The sequence below is a fragment of the Tympanuchus pallidicinctus genome, unplaced genomic scaffold, assembly GCF_026119805.1.
Source record: "Tympanuchus pallidicinctus isolate F22 unplaced genomic scaffold, pur_lepc_1.0 scaffold3, whole genome shotgun sequence".
In the NCBI taxonomy this organism is placed as follows: domain Eukaryota; kingdom Metazoa; phylum Chordata; class Aves; order Galliformes; family Phasianidae; genus Tympanuchus; species Tympanuchus pallidicinctus.
This window is the reverse complement of record NW_026294747.1, coordinates 8,840,366-8,861,083: the sequence shown is the minus strand read 5'-3', so window position 1 is coordinate 8,861,083 and position 20,718 is coordinate 8,840,366. Positions and strand designations below refer to the sequence as shown.

At 37.7% G+C, this 20,718-nt stretch overlaps 1 protein-coding gene across 4 annotated transcripts in view; it reads right to left on the bottom strand.

Moving 5' to 3' along the window:
• The window catches only part of DENND5A (DENN domain containing 5A), a 59,479-nt gene that overhangs the window by 27,730 nt on the left and 11,031 nt on the right, over nt 1-20,718 (bottom strand). For 2 of the 4 annotated variants that reach the window (XM_052693700.1, XM_052693702.1), the window contains exons 2-5: nt 15,437-15,508; nt 14,727-14,836; nt 13,339-13,999; nt 6,517-6,704 (exon numbers count right to left, since the gene is read on the bottom strand). In XM_052693700.1, the coding sequence (XP_052549660.1) occupies nt 6,517-6,704; nt 13,339-13,999; nt 14,727-14,836; nt 15,437-15,508 (1,031 nt within the window). The remainder of the gene's footprint in view (nt 1-6,516; nt 6,705-13,338; nt 14,000-14,726; nt 14,837-15,436; nt 15,509-20,718) is intronic. The other 2 variants (XM_052693701.1, XM_052693703.1) reach the window with 1 other exon arrangement.

Genomic DNA, 20,718 nt, shown 5'->3' with positions numbered 1-20,718 from the left:
GTAGAAGGCTTTAGCCTCTCTTAGCTTAAGGAGACTGAGATCATCCCTGCATGTGTACTTCTGAAAAGACCATGATCCCCAAAGAATAGAAACAGCAAAGATACCTCACTTCACAAGTAGTTCAAGAGACACCAAATCATTATTTCTCTAAAAGTGAAATCCAAAGTAAATAAACAGCCAGTAACAGGCTTCCAAACAGTTAGTCCTACCATGTTGTTACACGACAGCAATATCGGGGAGGACAGAGGGGCTTCCACATTCAATTTATTTTGAAATGCAAGGGAAAAAAAGCATCAGTTAAATATGTTTTAATTTAAAACATATTTAATTTTTATTTTAATTTACTGCTTTAATTTACTGCTAAGGTATTAATTTATGTCCTAAAGAGAACCTTCAGTTGCTACATGCCCGTTCGACAGTACGTTGTTACATGAAAGGACACAACCTCACATAAGGAAGGAATTCTCCTGAGACTCTACAGTAAGGAAAAAGAGTGCCATGTCCTAATTTAAAGGCTTGTCTTTTCCAGAAACTTTATCACAAATAATAGGGTGTCCAGTTGAAAAATCTTACAAATCTTAGGAATGCAGACACAAGAATGTTCACATATCCAACGCCAAAGCCTGGTGCCATGAAGTAAACAGCAGAGCTTTCAGCTGGCTCAGTGGGACCTAGACCACATGCAACAACTCCAAAGCCAGAGGACAATTGCAATTCTTTAGTCTGACCTCAAGTACAATAAGGTCCAAAACCCCATACGCATCTAGCAATGCCTGCATAGAGCCCATATCCTTCCTTTCAGCTCTTCAAAAAACATAGCAGGAAATTATTTAGGCTCTCTCAAAAAGACATCTGAAGAGGAACTGCTTACTCACTAAACTCACTAAACAGTGAGTAGGCTCCCTGCGTCCCACTGGCATCCCAGAGAGAAAATATATTCTAAATACTAATACTGGTGACATAAGCTGAGTACAATACAGAACAGTCAGTTCGGACTGCACAATCACCCCCACTCAAACTCTGCCCAGCATAGGTGCTCAGACTACAAGTTGCATACAGGTTTTTGGATTGTCTCCTAAAAAGTCAAGTTGAAACATGACTCAGAGTTAGGTTTTCTGTTTGAATGTAGCACTGAGGGATCAAAAGCCAATCAGCAACAGCATTTCTATATCACACACTGCCTCTCTGTGTTAGGTCTCATCCTTGTAAATAACCACCCACTTCACTTAAAACACATGAAACATGTATGTTAGCACATACACACAGAGATGGCTTGTAGAAAGTAGTTTACAGTAGTTCTACATTCTAAAGAATGTAAGCAAATGGTGACCTTCTCCATTCCTTCTCAGTGCTACTGATCTTCACACCAAATGAGAATTTGTGATGTACAACTTAACAGCTGCATGTTTCAGAAGCACGAATTTAACTCAAGTAGCTCCTTAACACAGCAGTACAGACTACAGTGCAAACTGAAATCTGTCAATAAACAGATTTCAAGCAATATTATCAAGGATCTACCACAGCAGCAGACAGCATCAAAACGCATACAAAGTGGTGATTATCTGTCAAAATAATTATCACAATCAGGCATTGGGAGGAAAAAGAGGCTTTTCTTCTAGAATAAACAAGTAATAATTTAAAAGCACAAATTATCCAGATTTAGCATTCAATTTCACCTTACAATTGTTGAAATAAGAGTACTGAGAATACACACTGTCTTACATTAACAGAAAAACGGATGTTAGCTTTTTAAAGTCTTCCAAATTGTCTAAAAGAAAGCAATATTGCCCAACATCCTTCGGAGCGCTTCATTAAAAAAGAGCTTTCTAAACTAGATACTACTCGTTTGATTTAATGAGTGCTGGAAGATTTAGCATTGCTTATTTAGACTCAAAATAATCTCACTTTCCATCATCCACACGCATTAGGGAAAAGATGCACATTCGACAGCATGAAACAGCACAAATTAACTTGCACGTTAAAAGTACGTTGCTGTATCTTTGCAAAAATTTCTTTAAAAGGAAATTCAAAGGCACATCAAAAATAGTCTTACTGTAGTATCTAGTTTATAATCTGCAAGACTGCTAGTTTAACCTCCCTTCTGATCAATTTTACTGATACACGAACCACATTTTGCTAGCAACATCTGAAATAGCTGTGTTCTTGCCTTCCTCTTTGATTTCTGCAACACCTTGGTCTAGCACTGCTTCTCCCATGGCCCTGAACTTCTTTTCTGAGTTCTTTATAGGCCTCTGATGCAGCCACCAGAGAAACCACAAGGATGCTCATGCACAGAGAAAAAGCTTTCAGCAAAAGCAACATAAATGAGAACAAGCTTAGCTTTTAAGTGTCATGTTTCACTGACATACACCAGACTCTAATCTCTTAACAATCTTACAAGGCCATAGGAAGTAAGGGTCTTCAAGTCATTGATGAACTTCAGTGAATTCACCAACCAGTAATACAAACTTGCATTCTGTATTAATATAATTATTTTGCTGAAGAATTTATTCATCATCTGACAAAGCATCAACTTCTAAGATACAGTTTCCACACTGCCAAGGTAAAGCATTCCTTAAAGCATCAGTTGTGACCACAGCATGGAAGACTGCCACCGCAAGCAAACCAAATCAAGCTTTCTGGCATACGTGTGGAAAACTTATCCAAACCTGACAGTTAGCATAGACCATATTTTCAACCATTGTAAAAATATTTTAGCTTAAAACATAATACAAATAACATCCTTGCTATGTCAGATAGCAATATTACATTCTCCCACGATGCTCTTCAACTGAGAGGCATTAACCAGATTTTCTATCAAAGCTTGATTCCCTATTCTTTGTCTAAATTAGATCCTGCTTTTATAGCAGCAGTCCTACCCATCAAGTGGATTAGCAACAGTGATGCTGTTTGTGCAGTTTCAAGACAAAGCCCAAAGCACTTTTTCCCCAGGACTCAGAGTAAATTAGAACACAGAATGGCTCTTTATACATCCTTTCTAGTAAGTGATGAAGATTCTGATACTTACTGTGTCTACATATCAGGAACCTAGAGGCAGGTCTTGGAAACTGAGTTCCTCATATAACCCCAAAAATTTCATGTAGTATCACATGGACTCCAAGCTTTGGAGATGAGCAATATTAAGTAGTACTATCACTTCTACTTCTGATGATAAATTTGTATTTAAGTACATATAATAGAACATATCTGCCTTCTTCTAACGTCATCTGATGACATGCTTGCTTTCGCAGGGACACTGGATTCAATCTTTTGAGGTCCCTTCCAACCCCTGTGATTCTGTGATTTAGTAAAGTGTATTCCATGTTAGATCCTTCATCAGGAATTTTGTGCAGAGCTCATCTGGCTCTTTAAGTGAAAGGGATCTTACCTGAAGGCTTAACCATAATGCAAAATATCTTTGAGATGAACCTGTAATTAGCAGTTCTAAGTATATTAAAGCTAGCTCACCAAATTATTGATATCAGTAGTTCCACTTAGTGAAACCAGAATGTTCTTGGGATTCTGACTTGCATTTTAGATGGCATGTTTACTTTTCATTAAAACAGCTGATCTTTTTTTGTTTTGCTTTCTGAAATAAATACAATGAAAATCTCACCGACAGTGAGCTCTTGTTCTTCCCAGTCTAGTTTTCCTCTTAGGTAATAAAAAAAAAAGTCTGTACAGGGTAACTACTTAGGTATCTCTGAAGTCTCCAGTACATCTTCAAACCCATTTGCACACCACAGCTACTTTCTCAATGCCTTCATTTCAGCTGGGATGGAATTGTTCTTTTCAGAATGTTTGCTATGATGCTCTGATTTGGTTCTAGGAGAAAAACTGTGTTGATAACACACTGATGTTTATTGTTTCCTGCTAAGCAGTGTTGTACAGAGCCAAGGTCATTTGCACCAAAGGGCCTTGAGAGCTGGCAGGAGACAGAATTAGGACGGCTGACTTAAACTGATCAAAGGGATATTCCATACCATATGACATCATGCAGAAGTAGTATTAAAGGAGGTAGGAGCTCGTCTTGCTCTCTGCCACTGCTCAGGGGCTAGCTGGGCATCGGTCAGGAGGTGGTGAGAAATTGCTTGTGCATCACTTCTTACACAAATTCATATATATACATTCATTCATATTTATATGTACTATCATTTGTAATATCCTTCTACTCTTGTCTATCTTAGTATACAGCTCTAACTCAACCCATGAGCTCCACTTTGTCTTTTCCAGTTCTCTCCCCTATCTCACTGGGAAAGAGTGAATGAGCAAATAACCACATGGTGCTCAACCACCTGCAGGATTAAACCACAATGCAACCCACAGCACTAAAGACTTCACCAGTTACCAAGAAACCTCACTCAGCAGTGACTTCTTCAAAACAAAGCCTTACACAGAACTGTCAGAGCTAGCTCCCAGAGACAGGCTTCAGAATGACCAGCTTGCATTCTGCAATAAATTCCATCACACAGGCACACTCCTGCTGATATCCTAGGCCCTGAGGTCGTCCCCCTCCCAGACAATCCTGGTCTCAGTGAGATACTGTCAAAAAAATCTACTTCTCTACCTTCATAAAAGACAACCAGTAAAACTAAATTTAAATTGTGGTGCCAGGTGATTGTTTAAATACTACTTTCATTTAATTTTTAGTATTTTAAATTGGATTAGATACCTGGGAAGTGTTAGACCCATTTCAAAAAGAGAAAATTTTCTCATTGCAAAAGGACAGCAGTCTAATGAGAATCTTTCTACAAGAACAAAAACAACCATGGTGCATATTAACATGCATTCCACTTGATCAGCTATCCTGTATAAAAATACACTAGCTATATTCAAAGTTTTGTAAAAATGCAGTAAACAAAAACAATAGTGTTTTCATTGCAAGAACATACATTACTCTGATACTATGCCAGTACAAAAAGTGAAGGAGAAAAAGAAATTAAGATATTTATAAAGACTTTAATTTTAATAGGAAAACAACAATCTGAAAATAAATTTTCTTTCGAATTTGCCAGGAAAAACAAATGAAAACCACCAGCATATGGATTTGAGTAAAAAGAGCAATGTTGGCATGGTGACCAGACTGGAAGCTTACAGAAATATCTAGCCTTTAATCTCACACAGCTTTTTTAAGAAGTTTATGTCATGCTATGTTGCAGCACTGTCTGATAATGAAATAAAAAGGGGAAAAGAAAGTAACACCCACCACTGAAAAAATCTCCTGTCTTCTACACTTCTGCTTTTCCAGTAATTCAATGACAACAGAAGCAAACAGACAACCAGAGGCAGATTATAGGCACTAGCAGGATTTTTGAAGCAGGTTTTCCATAACTTACTCAGCCCATTCCCTGTGAAGTTATGCCTGCAGTAGCAAGTAAGCAGGCTCTAGCAGGGGCCAGATCTCCGTTGCTGACAGTTCTCCTAGTACAAGGTTTCCACAGGGCTCTCTGATGGAGCTGTCCAGCTCCTTCACAACAGATAGGAAAGTTATACTACAGCATTCATCATTTGCTATTTACTGAAGCAAATAAGCCATTCAGTGATACTTTATGAGAAAAGTCATTCCAATGACTGATAGCACAGCCTTGCAGGCACCTGTCGTGCTTCCCACAGGCGGTTACCAGCTCCTGTAGGAACTTTCTTTGCTATCTCAGGTAGCGCACACTCACTCCCGGCCCCTTGATCCTCTTAAGGTCCTTAAAATGAATATTTGTGAAATAGGATATAATAAATAAAAATAACCTTTAAGTGGCTTTAATGTATTCCTAGCCTCATGTTTGAGTAGCAGAACCTTCACAAGCCACTTGCTTCGTTTATACAACGGCTGTTAACACAGACACACTACAAGGAAGAACTTCCTGAGCATTATCTCCACACTACAAGGAAGAACTTCCTGAGCATTATCTCAATTAAAACCAATTGACTTAAATAGATGTCAACATTTTGGTGCAGACTGAATTTTACATTCAAAGGAAAAACCAAAGTAGTTTTGGTGCAGACACATAAGCAGTTGGATCCAGGTAAGACAATCCAACTCAAAAGTGCAGCAGAGAGAAACCTAGCTTAATCCTACACAGCTAACAACCAGCTTCAGCACAGCACAGCACTGAGACCAGTGCATCACAGAAGCAGCATGGCCTTTTGTCCATAGCCAGTAAGGTCACACTGCACTTTCCTGCATTTTCTAGCACAACAGGGCAAAGTTCTTTTTCCACCAGAAAAACATTCTTTCTGTAACCTCACAGCAAAAACACATGCAAAACTCCAGTCTCACTTTAACAGGAAATGTAATTTCATAACAATGTGGGGGGTTTTTTTGTTTTGTTTTGTTTTTTTAAATCAATTTCATTGGTTTACTCTAGCAGCTCCAAAAAAATGAAATAAGATCTATGCCAAATCATCACCAGCTAGAATTTCAAAATGGCTGTTACGGTTAACACCAATATTTTGGCTCATCCTTCACTTCTCTCATTATTACGTACAATATTTAATGAATTGATCCCAAGTTCCTCTCACCTCTTGAGGAAGCTCCAGCTTAGACCTGTCATCCAATCCATTGGAGTGCAAGCCCATCAGATAAGGGACAGGAGCATCTAGAAAGTGAAGGAGCGATGCAGGAAGGATAGGAACATACACATGCTGCCACTGAAATGGAAACATTAGTGCTGTAATGGTCTCTGCCACAGTCATCAGTCTCTGATAATCTGAAAAAGAGCAAGAAAAAAAATTTCACAAACATATTTAAGTAAATGAACCTAAATTAAAGAAATGAGAACTGGCTTTAAAACAGAAACCACAGAACCTGGTGTTAGCTGAGCAGCATTTTTAATGGAAGCCTACACTTGTGCACCTAAGCACATTGTGCTGAAACAGCACCACAAAGTAGGTCAATTCTGCAAGTCATGCAGAAATGAGCAAATTAAGTCTTTGCACCCATTAAGTCACTCCACACTACCTAAACCAGGGTTACAAACAGGAAAACCATTCCGAGTCTGGAATCTGTATTGTAATTGGTTAAGAAATACAGTGGAAGTATTTTAGTTTCTCTGTGCTTATGGCTTTCTATGGAAGCCTTGGACGAAAACCAACGCATCTGGTATCTCTCAGATAAACATTTTTTAAAAGAGTGTTTAAAAGTCTATAAAGCATGCTGTATAGTAGCCAATCCAACAGTGGAACTGAAATAACTGTAAAAAATAAAAGGGATCAGCTTCATTTATCCTTTGCAATATATGGCCAAAGTCTCAATTCAACATATAAATAACTCATTTCCTTGTACAATTTCCCAGCAGTGCTAAGTGCACCTGTGCACCATGCATACCAAAAGATCTTTTTTGTTCAGCAGCTGGTGTCTAGAGCAGTTAACACTGCATTATACTGGGCCAAAACCTCCTCCTCTTTCATACCATGGAATCATCTCTAATGGGGTTTGATATCTATGCACTGTAAATGAGGCAACACCAGATGAACTCAGAGCATGTGTTCTAACACAAACAACTACTAAAACATTCACAATACAGTAAAGCAGCCTGGCTGTAGTCAAGCATGGCTGGAAAGACCATAAAATAAGTTCAGAAGACTATGACAGTTCTTATCTTCAGTCAAGCTATAAATACAGTACAAATTGTAAACAAAGGATGCCTTTCTCATGATACTGCAATAATATCAAGTTCCAGGCAGAAAGTGGGGGCAGAGCAAATAGGAGAGAGGAAAAAATAAGTATCCATCATAGGTCTCTGTGACAGAGGGGAATGTCTTCTAACACATTCACAAAATTAAGGACAATAAAAAATTGCAGAAGACACTTGAACACACAGGTCCAGATGCTGAGATATCTGAAGTTGTTACACTGCTGCATAGTGAAAATGAAAAAGAATACCTGCTCTAAACAAACACTTCAGGGAAAAACAGTTCCTGGCATTTGTGATTAGTTGTGTTAGAACAGAAAGTAAATGCGTAAAGTCTGCAGAGTCCCTGAGGAAACCCTGAAGAACTCAGTGCAGGCTTTGCCAATGCCAATCATCATTCTGTAATCCAGGCTTTTGATTTTCATTTTCAGATCAAACTACGACAGTGGAAAAGGTGCCTGTGTAAAGCTTACTGTCACCGCCTCACACCAGATGTACTCTGCAGAGCTCCTTAAATCAAAGTGAGCTAGGATGGTTAAAACAGTTGCAAGTTCTTCTACAAAATAAATACATAAATAAAATACCTGGACTGAAGTGTGTTAGGGAACAGCTTGACGAACATCACCAGCACCGCCCTACTCGGCCTGGACACCAATTCCTGCCTGAACAGTTATGTATTAGTTCACAGCTTTAATCACAGCCTTGACTGCAAAGAAGTGATGAATTAACAATTAGCTTTGGGAAGAATAATCTATTCTGTACCCTATTTTCTCCAGTGTCAAGCTGTAAAGTAGCTAGAAATGCACAAAGATTCCAGCTGGTTCATGTTCAGCTTGTTTATCCAAAAGAACAAATCTCAGAATAGAAACAGTGTTTTCCTACTACACAAAAACACTCTGTCTAATTCTGCTGGCTAATTTAAATACAACTTGTCTCTCCATCAAGCCAACGTTCTCTAGGCATTATGTACATCAAGAGCTGTTGGCAAACGGACAAAGGCAAGAAGCAAATAAAGCAAAATAACCTGGATGTTTTCTTATGTTAGACCTATGCAGAGAGGGTGTGGTGCTTCATTTGTTTTGAAGAAAAAAAAAAAAAAAAAGAAAAAAAAAAGCAGTGCTCCAGCAGCGGTGTTACTCTCACTCTTGTTTTTGAAACCAGAGTATTTTTTCTGGCGCAAATCCACATTGTTTTTCTTATTATTATTTTTAGTAACATGAGCACTTGCTTTAAGAACATAGATTAGGTGTGATTTCCTCTTTCAGCCAATCGCTGCATGTAAAATACCTCTTAAAGTGCTTTATTGAAGCTATTTACACCACTACCTGTGTCTATAGCATCCAGACATTTTTGTTGATCTGTAACAGACAAACAAATTGAGGAAAAAGAAGGAAATCGATCTTGGACCTGGAAAGAAAGGAGAAGGGAAGAAGTCCTAAGAACCATAATTTCAACTATCCTTTCTCACATCCTACCAGAGAGATGTCTATGAGGACCTACACAAATCCTCTGACTTCATCCAACTGAAAACAGTTGAGCAGTTAAACATTCTGAAGGAGTTTCTCCTTCTAATCTTCAATGTGAAATATTGCTGTATTTATCAAGTAATTTTTCCATTCCCCTTACCACTCCCATTCTGTTACTTTAAAGCAGAGTTGCCCCTACAAAGGAGGACCACTACCACAGATGCTTTAGAGATCTTCAGAAAGTATCTGAATAAACGAGAAGGATGTGCTATTGAACAAGATTCAACCTCTTAACTTGAAGAGGAGCAGACGGTGAAATGTTGCAGTATGCAGTCATTATAGACAAGTGACATGCAATGCAGTTGAACCATCAGAATAAAGCATTGCCAGAACCTATAACTCCCTTTAAGCACAGTTCTAAAGAAACATTTTCCAAAAAATTCTTCTGAGGTACTCAGTATGTCAGACTCTTGAGATAAAGCATGCATGCATTTTTCAATTGGGCTTTTTATTTAAACAAAGAAAGAGAGAATTGTGCTAAGGAGAAGCAGTGGATCAAAGGACTTCTAATTCATGTTCACTTCTATGTCTGACAGAACACAGAACCTTTTTTCAGGCTGAATAAAGATGCCTGCATCAAGCAGCAGCCCGTTTCCTCAATTACTGTAGACATAAGAAAATGTCTTTCTGGAGTCAACTAGTAGTGCAAAGACATTAAACCAATACCTTAAATCTTCACAGAGAACATCATTTTAAAGCAAGTGAAGTAAAAGGGATGAACAATTCAAAGTCAAAGCAATCAAATAAACTTTCACTTGATAATGGCAACAGCCAGCAAACATCCAGAAAAACAAAGCTGAGCAAGATCGTCTGTGGCATTGGTTCATTATATTTCTCATTTTATTGTTTTTAGCTGCTTAAGAAACACTCCTCCAAGCAGATTTCACAGCTTTCTGAATAGTATGCACTGAGTTCAGACAAGCACTAGGTGCTGGATAATAGAGATAAGAAACAAATCCATCTCACAGATGCAACAGCAACACAAACTGCAGGAATGCAAACCAGCTCCCATAGTGTAATCTAGTGAGGACACAGCTAAAGCTCCCCTTCAGCACCACTGTCTTCTGGTGTTCCTGCCCAAATTCCACAGCTCAGCACTAGCTTCAGGTTCTTCATCATCTCACAAGCACCCGAGTTCCTCTACTGCATTCCAAAGTGGAAGAGGCAACTCTCCCAAGTCAACATCCATATCAAGGAACTCATTCTCTACATTTGGCTTATATTGGTCCCAAACACACAGGCTGTGCCAGTGTAGTAGGACAAAAGCAGAATTTCCAGAAGCATGAATTCGGAAACATGTCCAAGGAATCTCAAAGCAAAACATGCTCACTGCCAAGTGAAGTTACTCCTGTTCCAAGGACTGCCAGCAACTGAAAGCACTACAGAACTTGTTTCAGAAATGAATGCATCTGCCTCCAAAGTCCTCCAAGGAAAAATTAAGGTGGGAGAAGTCAGTCTCACAAGGAAATCCGCTTATACTGCTCTAAACCTAAATCCATCCAACACAGGCAGCAATCTAATCTGACCCAGAAGAACAAGAAGGGATTCTGTTTCAATTGCCACAGTTTTAAGCACCATGAGATCTAGAAAAGCCAAAAGACAATGAAAAAAATTAACATTTATATTCACAAAGACAACCTAGACCTCACACTGCTGCTCACACAAAAACAACGGCAAACTCTTAACAAAAGTTCAAGCAATTTTCAATTCCTCTTGGAGCTGAACACACCTGTATCTAAATGCAATGTACCCTTTCTTGCAATCAGAAAGAAAAAAAGCTAGTTAACCACACAGAATGTATTAGGAGAACATTCCAGTAAAAAGAAAATAAAGCAGAAGAAGGAAACTAATTGGCAAGGGTACAGGCAATGAGAACCTCAGTCAGGTGTGTCATTTTGTCTACTGATAACACTCTCCTAAGCACCAAGGAAAGCAATCATTCTGCTAAACCAATTTTCTACTTCACTGCCACACAAAAGAAAAAAGAATATCTTGGTTAGAAAATACATAACAGATTACAGGAAGAAAAGATTCATTTTCTAGAATTTCAAAATACTTCCCAATCTCACAAAATTAAGTCTTTATCAAAAGCATTTTAGAAAAGTCTTGAACTTGACTGCTAGCAGCTCCTTCAGTATTCGCTAACTTTTGTTATTATCCACTAGTAGCTTTAATGATGTTCTCAGTGTTGGCAAAATGCTTCAAGAGAGCAAGAAAAAAAGAGCCTAAGATTTGATTTCTCAGAAAATACATGCTTCTGCTTCAAAAACTCCAGCCACTGTTACAGAAAAGGCATGATTCCACCAAAACTGATGGCCAAAAGTCTAACAAATAACTCAAGTTACTTTTTGACTGCAAGACGGACTTTCTGCCAAAAGTTATCAGTGAAAACTTGATAGTCTGTCTTCTATAAGGCATAAAGAAGCCCAACTAAGACAAAACTTAAGGTAAGGCGTGGAGCAGTAGACAAAAACCTGTCATAAAGATCAGATCCAGGGCTACTGGCCTTTCATTCAGTAAGTCCTCTCTCTCGATTTCCACACGTGTGTGTGCCAGCAAGAAATCCACATCCCAGAGCTTTTTTTTAAGCTATGTTAATTAATGACTAATGAGACACTTGGAAAGAGCCAAAGGGGACAAACATGTTGAGCCTATTAATATAACCTTGGAAACAGAACCTAAAATACAGAAGATGAGTCTGCAAGCACACTAAGTTCCAGCCCAGGGCAAGCAATACTCTAGCAAAGATACGGGGAATGCCGTTCCAACGTTGTGACATGTGCACTGCTCTTCTTGCTGTGCTTTCAGCTGAAGAGGCACACGTACACATCTGCCACACAACAGCTCCAGCACAACTACAGGCCAACTTCACCACCATCTTCAGATGGAAGAGTTTGTGTTAAAATTTCTGCCTGTGAGACAGAGGTGCCCACATAAACAAACACTCCCTACATACACTGTTGGATTTTTTGTTCGTTTGGGGTTTTTTGGGGTTGTTTTTGTTTGGGTTTTGACTGTACTTGAATGAAGATATAGTTTTTCTCCGGCAGTTAACATTTACACAAGAAATGCGACATAAGTTGTTGAGTCTTGCTACAATTATACACCTTGATCCACATACGCAGTGAACTGTTCTTTGGCTTTACGCACACATCTCAACACACACAAACATCTTTATTTCATGCTTCAAGAATTTTGTTAATAACTGCAGGATATATTTTAAAAATATTTAACATTTGTTTTCCGCATAATTCAGTGACAGCAAATATTGAAAATAGACTTCAGTAACACCATAGGCTACTCCAGGATTCAGCTTAGGGTCTTCTAGGTTCCTTTGCCACTACTATAAAACTGTGTTCAAATGCAAACCATCTACTTTAATCCATACCGTTAGGTCAAAACCACCAAATGTCAGTCCTAATGTTAGGATAAAGAGAAGTAGAAAAAATTATTTTCTGGTGTAATTCCACATATATTGTTTTAGTTACGGAATTTAGAGGAAAAAAAGCCCAGCGTTCACAGACTTTAATACAGCTTAGTTCCACATACACACTTAAAAGCAAGCTTTATCTCAAGCTTTATCTACAAGACATCAGCAATACTGTTTCAGGCCTTAAAAGAAAATCAAATTTTAAATTCTGGCAAATACAACTTTCTCAGGTAATTTTATTTCAAAATTACTACTGAAATGTGACTTCAGGTACTCAAAGATAAATTTATATTTGTACTATAAATTATTCTTCAAAGTCCTTCAAAGTTTACTATGCCTCTTCTCAGAATGCACACACAGTTTGGTAGAGATAGGAGGGAGAATTCTGCTAAGCAATTACATGGGAAAAAGCATATTAGTCTAACAATAGAACACGTCCAGAAACAACAATAAACGGGACAGTCAGTGCACGACTGCAGGAGATTATGTGAAAGCCTCAGGGTTTAAACTGAGGTGCCTAGAAATAGGAACCAAAGAAATGCTCTCTGTAATTTGAGATTTTTTCTTGACATTAATACGTGCAGATAGATTAGCCTTACTGCATTAGCACTCTAATGCCACTTTAACGCAGCTACTCTGGTTTCTGTGTTTTCTTTTGTTTTGTTTCCATTTTGCTTTTTTCAAACATTCCAGAAATGAAGAATCCTTATGCCAGTACAACTACTAGATAAGAGAACAAAAGGGAAGTACTCACGCTGTGAATAAAGCAGTATCTGAAATTCCAAGAGAGCACAGGTAAAGAGTTGAACCACATTTTCGACTCCAAGCAACTCAAATACTTCTTTAACCGGGAAATCAAATAATGGTAGTTCATTGGTGCTTGGCCTCTGGCATATAATTGGTCCATAAACTCCTGAAAATTTTAATGACCTTCCTGCTGGAGGAAGAGGAACCTCATAGAGAATATTGTAGATGTAGCTTTCTAAAGGTAGAGGTGGTGGCTGAGGAGAAGTCACTGCTTGGTGAAGTTGTTCTAGTACTTTCTTACAAGCTTTCATGAAAGACATCGGAGTAATCAAACAAATGCACTTTGAGACATAGAGCGTGTCTCTGCTAATGTCATACGAGTTAAAGCGCTGTAGCTTTGAAATAGAAGTGCCGTTGCAGTCTCCAGTGCTGCTGCAGCTATCTTTGTCATTTGTGGGTGGAGTATGAAGAATGTCATATTCAGCATTGTGCATATGATACAATGTCTGCATTGCACTGCAGATCTGCTTGCTAGTAACTTCCTCAAAAAACGTGAGAGAAAATCCAAATGTCCGTGAGCCATCTTCACGAGTGATAATAAAAGAGTGGAACTGAGGTTCTCTAGAATCTGCTTGTGTCTTGAAAGCAAGCCCTTTAGGCATACACAGCTGTAAATAAAAACAAAGAGGGAGGGGGGGAAGAGGAGATAATATTAACATTTTTTTCTCTCTCCTCACTTTAGAAGAATTTGACAAAACAGAATTTAGAACCCACAAGCTGCCATCACATTTCATATTAAAATTGCACTAAGTGATAAGTCTCTGTACAATACAATAATACAGATCCAAATTAGAAAAACTAAAGGAATACTTCAAAAGGACTTCATGTTGTTTCTATTAAAGGCCGTAACCATTTTGTTACAAGTCTCAATAGAAATAAAACAACAAAGTTCAAACTCTCATGAAGTATTTTCTTCATTAAGACCAGAAACTTGACAAAGAAAAGTAATAATTTTGGTCTAAAATAAGAAACTACACTGTGTTCCATTAAACAGTACTATAATGCACAAGGGAGATTCATCAACCACAGACTAATTTACTTCTCCACCCATTCTCTAGTAACAGAAAAAGTTGTAAAGAACAAAAAACTATCCTAGAGACATATTGTTTACATATTTTAAACTTAATTTCCTTTAAAGAATATCCCCATTAAACAAAAAGATCTTTTGAGCCTGCACAATTTATAGCATTTAATGGTATTTGTTTTCCAGTCTATAATAGACTTTGCAGTGCAACTTTTTTTTTTTTTTTTTTGTCAAGGAAAAGAAAAGCAAATGCCTTCAATCGTCAAGGTAGGTTTTTGCCTTAAAAACAAGAGCCATTAAGTGATACTGACCATTCCCACTGCATCCTGATCAAAAGGGTTCCATTCAACATTCTCAGGATAGCGAGCAAGAACTTTGGACTTAAATGTGCGTCTTAACGGAGTCTGATCAAAGTTCTCCCCTGGAGGTAAAAGAAAGATAAAGATGTAAATATATCATTCTCTTTTTAAGCTCTAACAAAGCCGTAAAGCAGGACATCAGCAGGTACACGTGAGAATAAGTGAATTAAACACACACACTCCTTTCAAGAGAAACAGAAAATGCAAGACAGTTAGTTAGCATAAAACCAGACTGCAGATATTAGCAAGGACTGGCACTGTAACATTTCTATGTTAAGTATCTGTGCTTTTCCTTAAGTGCATCTTCAGATTCTGATTATGTCAACAATCCTCCAAATTACTCTTCAGTTATTTCAGATTCTCATTATAATATAGCTAAAGCTTAAGCTTCGTGGATTTTTGTTATAGAAGAAAAGCACAAACAGACAAGAGGCAAAGATGATGCAGGTTTAACATAAACAAATGTAGTGTCACTTAGTTTCTTCTTCAAGACTTAGGGAAAAAAGGATGTACATCATCTATTACAAAAAGTTAGCTGTGAAAAGAGAGCTTAGAATGTTAAAAGATCAAGAACCAAGTAAGTGCCCATGAAGAGAGGGTATCAGGAGAGCGGAAGATTGAGTTTGTTCTGTTTTTAAATTTCCCCACACATTTTCCTTTACCTTCTGTTGCACTTGAAATGAAACAGCTGGCACCATCTCGGGTTTTAGAGGCCTGTATATACTGGCATAAAGCTATATAACAAATAAAAACAACACTGCATTATAAATTTCATACTGTTGACTGTAACTATGTAGCTAACACACCAGTAAATAATATGTACATTTTCTATACTGAATTAGCATGCATAATGACTAATCTACTCTCCTAATATGTTTTCTGTACATATACAACCTTATGTAAGTTTCACATTTCATACAGGTATTTCTTGAAAGAGATTACCAACATGTCACAGCAGCTCCCAGTTCCTGTATACAGAACCACAACAACAACACAGCAATAGCAATTAGTTACCTGACAAACGAACGTGTTTTACATGTTAAAATATAAAATAGTCCCAAAGAACACACAATGAAATTAACTCCAGTGACAAGACCATCCCAAGGCCTACAGAGGTATATGGATTTAAGCAGTGTGGTTCTAATTTTTAATAGCCATACTAAAGACTGGCTGACACAACCTCTTAAATTTCCACTAACGCAATGAATGCCCATTGTGAAACCACTCAGCAACTCCACAGTTATACTTCCAAATTTGTGTTCACTAAGAGAAAAAGAAAAAACAAAGGAAAAAAAAAACTACATAACCACAGATCTTAAAAATAAGCACTGCTATCTCACTAGAATACAATTAGCTCAGCAATCATGCAGCTGCTGGCAGCTGCACTAACAATCAGTCAGAATTGCATGAAATCATACAATTTAAATAAATCAAACTGTTTCAGCAACACCTGCAAAAGAGAAAACACTCTTCAACTCCTCACTTATTTTCTTACATGCTACAATTACATGGCAATAGAAATTGATTTTAAAATTGATTGGGTTTGTTCTATACTTCTACAGTAATATTTAAAACTCAGTTTCTAAATGAAATAGAATCTTTATTCAGTTACTTCCACAAAGTAGCCATACAGAGATAGTCATAACTGCCTATAGATAATAAAGACCCTAGTAAACACACCCTACTACAGCAAGGAGAACTTCATTTCCATCATATGCTTAGAAGTCATCTAGAGACGACTAAGTTAACAAGTCACCTAACTTTGGATTTGGTTTTAAGTCTGCCCTAACTTTTACCTCCAACAGGGATCTCATCCTGAATCAGGACCTAGGACAGGTCTCACGGTACCTAAGCTGCCCGCATGTTCCCTTCATCTCCATTTTTTTAGCGCTGAAATTAAAGGAAAGATTGCCATTTGTCTTTTCTTTTTTTCCTGTTTGGCTGAAAAGCAACAAGGCAACTGATTTTCATTTAAAAAAAAATAATAATAAATAATGTACCTGAGTGGTTTTATATTATTTGGTTCAGTAATATCATTCCTGAAAGAGAAATGAATGGCTACTGAGGGAATTAGAAACATGTATAGAGTGAGGGGTAGTTAGGGGAAACAAATCTAATACAACTTCCCTGAAATGCAGCCTTCTTGAAAAAGAGCAGAATCAATGACAGAAAACATTTACTAACAGCATTTATGCAAGAGCTAAAAAACAAACGTAGAAGATGAAAATAAGGGCTTAGAGAACTTGCAGTCTCTAAGAAACAAGTCAGGATGTTTAACCCACCTACTGTTTTCCATATTTACATCTGTGCAGATGATGTAATGCCAGCCTTTTTTACAACTGAGGAAAAAGCTGGTTTGTTTTCCTTCCCCCACATCATTAAACAAGTAAATATCTGAAAGTCAAGTTTTTCCCTGAGCTTGGAAACCACATGACAATTACTGGGTTCACCTATATGCAAGATCATGCATGTTTTTGAAAGAATGAGACAATTTCTAGAATAAAAATCTTCTTCCCAAAATGATCAATAGTGAAAAAATTCAGGATGCTGCTCTTCCTTTACAATCACCAAAAAAATCTGCAAAAACGGATGCTAATCTACTTTAAAAAGCCTTTCCTCATATTCCCCCAAGACATACTCTCTCTAAGACACATGTACATTTTTTTAGATCTAAAAATCAGTCTAAAACGTAATGTAAGAACTAAAAGAGGTTTCTGGAAACCCACCTTGTCTTTGGAAGTAAATCCTGATCCAGACAGAAGCAAACATAATAAAACAAACCACTGGACCTTCAGAACGAGCAAAGCTAAATTCAAGTGATTCAATAGCGAAGGGGAACTCAAGCGACAACTCACCAACACCATCTGCAAATTTCAATCCTGGAACAGAAAGCTGATCTGTGCAACTGCAGGACATTGAGCAGCTTATTTTCTTGCTGTTATTTCCAATGAGAACCCGAGCACCAGCAGGTTGCTAGGTTCCCCTTCACTTCCCTCACTGATCAGCTCACAGTTACCAATAGGCATCCAACCACACACACACATACACACAAAATTGCTTTACTTCAGTGTCCAAATCCAATTAATCCTTAGTTCCTTAACTTATGACCAGTTAGAAGCTTCTCAGCTTCTCACACACTTTTTGCTCCAGCAAAGCATCAACTGCAGCACACTTCCAGCAGGCAAAAATAACCCAAAGTTTCAAGATCTGTCTCTATGTGAACTGGACACTGGATTAATTTAGTAATCAAAATGAAAGCATTTTGATTTAAAAAAAAAAAAAAAAAAAAAAAAAACCTCTGAATAACAAAACATTTTAATGAGGAAGAAAAACATCAGAAGTTGACAGTTATACTCTAAAACTGAGAAAATAAAAATGCAAAAGAAATTGATAAAAATTATGTATCTCACAAGTGTTAGAGTGAGTCACGTTCTCACACTGAAGACAATCAAAGGTCTGCTGTCATCAGATTCTGCGTCTCATAAAACTCCTCTCCTTAAAGGACACTGGCCTATGTGTCTGTAATCTGGGCTTCCTAATTACAAGCACATTAGAACAGCCACACACCCCAAATATTTCACATTTGAACTATCTACTACACCTATTTTGAGTGATATTGCAATTAGCAGCCTAATATTGACTGTAACATGCACCACAATGCAGAACTGCAGTGAATACAGGCAAACACTGGCTCCACTCCTCTTCCTGACATGACTTCTCTTGACACGCAACCTGTGAGCAGAAGACAGATGTGTCTGAAGTAGGACTCACAAACTCAAAAAACATGATATACTATGGAACACAGCATTGCTTTGGATGTACTCATAAAACCACGTCTACCAATGGAAACTGCTTCCACAAAATCATACAGTGGGACAAAAGGTTACTGAAAGTACAGCCAAGCACAGAGATCTTCACTAACCTGCAAGATGCTATCTACCAAGCTCTCCTCAGCTTTGAGGTGGAGCAAAAAGAGTCAACCCCAAAGGGCTTACTTCAACTCTTTCTTGGTTTACCCTGAGAAAAAATTGATTCACTGCCTTTCACATTCTTCTTAAGGAAAAGAAAAACGTCCTCCCAACACAGTAAAAAAAAAAAGTTAGGTCATTCAACTTCTGGGTTCAATTACTCATGACCTCCCACCAGTACATAAACTATCAGACATTTACTTTAAGTGAAGAACCTGAAATTTCAAATTCTCCATAAAACAAAAAAGAAAGACAAGATTCTTGAACTGCTGGAAATTCAAACTTAAAATCCTACCACCAAAGACGAACATCCCTTGCTTCTTTCCCTTCTTTTTTGACTATGCCACTTGTAATGTTCTGTTTGCAAGCTGAACTGAGGGGAAGACAATTCATGGCTGCAGTCACTGTTACTAGCTGCAGATAAACATGCCAAGTTGAAGAATCATTTTCACATGCAGTCATGGAATAAGCTACAGCTGAATCGAAACTGTTAACATATGTTGTACACCGAAGCATGCCTGCATAACAATTTCTTCCAGGTACATTACAGCAACAGAAGCAATACTCATCTAGGTGGACTGTTTCTTAAACTGTCCTTGCTGAGAACAGGCAAACTGGATAAAAAAAAAAATATATATATATATGTATAAAAAAATATATAAATATATAAATATATATACACACACACACACACACACACACACATATATATATATAAACTGAACCATAGGTTTTTACATATGCTATCAATTCATCGTTTGGATTCAGTTTTTAGAATATGACTACAATGCAGTGCTACAACTCCTAAAAAAATAAACAACCATTCAAGGCTAAGAACTATACAGAAATCTCTCCCTGAATACTAGAATACTAGCTTGGAAAAAAAAGAAAAGTCTCAGAGCAGATATTAGAGAGGTAGAACTGTCAATTTTCCTGCCGCAGCAGTAAAGAACCACTCAGAAGCAGCTATCCTAGTTACTACAAGTGCCTGACAGAAGAACTGAATGGTCACACAACACTGGTTTTCAAGAATTGTTAATACTGCCACCTTCATTTGTTCACTGAGCCTGCTGACTTGCTCAAAATAATTATAAAACAAAGCTCTACTGATTCTTATTAAGCAGTTTGCTGCCTTTATCATGCTAAGCAGCTTGTTTCTTTAAATTCCTGTGATATAGCCTGCTATTCATTCAACCCACTGAGTTTCAATGTACATTTACTGCGTAAGTGACATCTTTTAATAGAAAATTATATTGGAGATGGTAAGCAATCAGAACAAAACAGCTATATTTTCCACATAAGGACACTCTCATTTAAGCGTACGCAGGCTGTACATGAATGTCTTATGGCAATCAACATAAAGCAGATTAACCACAAAACAGTTCGTACTGCTGTAACTAAACAAATAAGAATAACAGCCATCTGCACCAGCAACGGCAATTATGAACCACACATTTTGGGCAGCCTTCCTGAGCTAAGCAGCACACTAGAGAAATGGAGGTTAGGATTCAAGAGTCCTCAGAGAACCTGTAACTGTATCATTTACCTCTTCATTTCCTATCTCACAGCTTAAAGAGTCTTGCAATGGCGAGACCCATCGCAGATTGCACAGGGTAAGGGCTCAAGATGAGGCTGGCCACAACAGCCGAACAGTCACATTTTCCAAAGAGTGGACTGCAAATCAGAAGTCAGCCAACACAGGGATACAAACAGCGCATGCATTATAAACACCATCCAGAGAACAGCCTAGCTGCCTTAATACTGCATCTCCACTGTGCTTTGAAAGAGTCCTCAGGAAACCAGACAAGAAGACCAATTCAGTACCAACTCAGACACCATATATAACAAAATACTATATATATATTGTCTCTTATATATGCATATATGAATGACATATTTTGTTAATTCTATTCTGCTTTGAGTGTTAAAAAATTCATTAAAGCACACACAGTAACATTTACACTCGGGTGAAAATG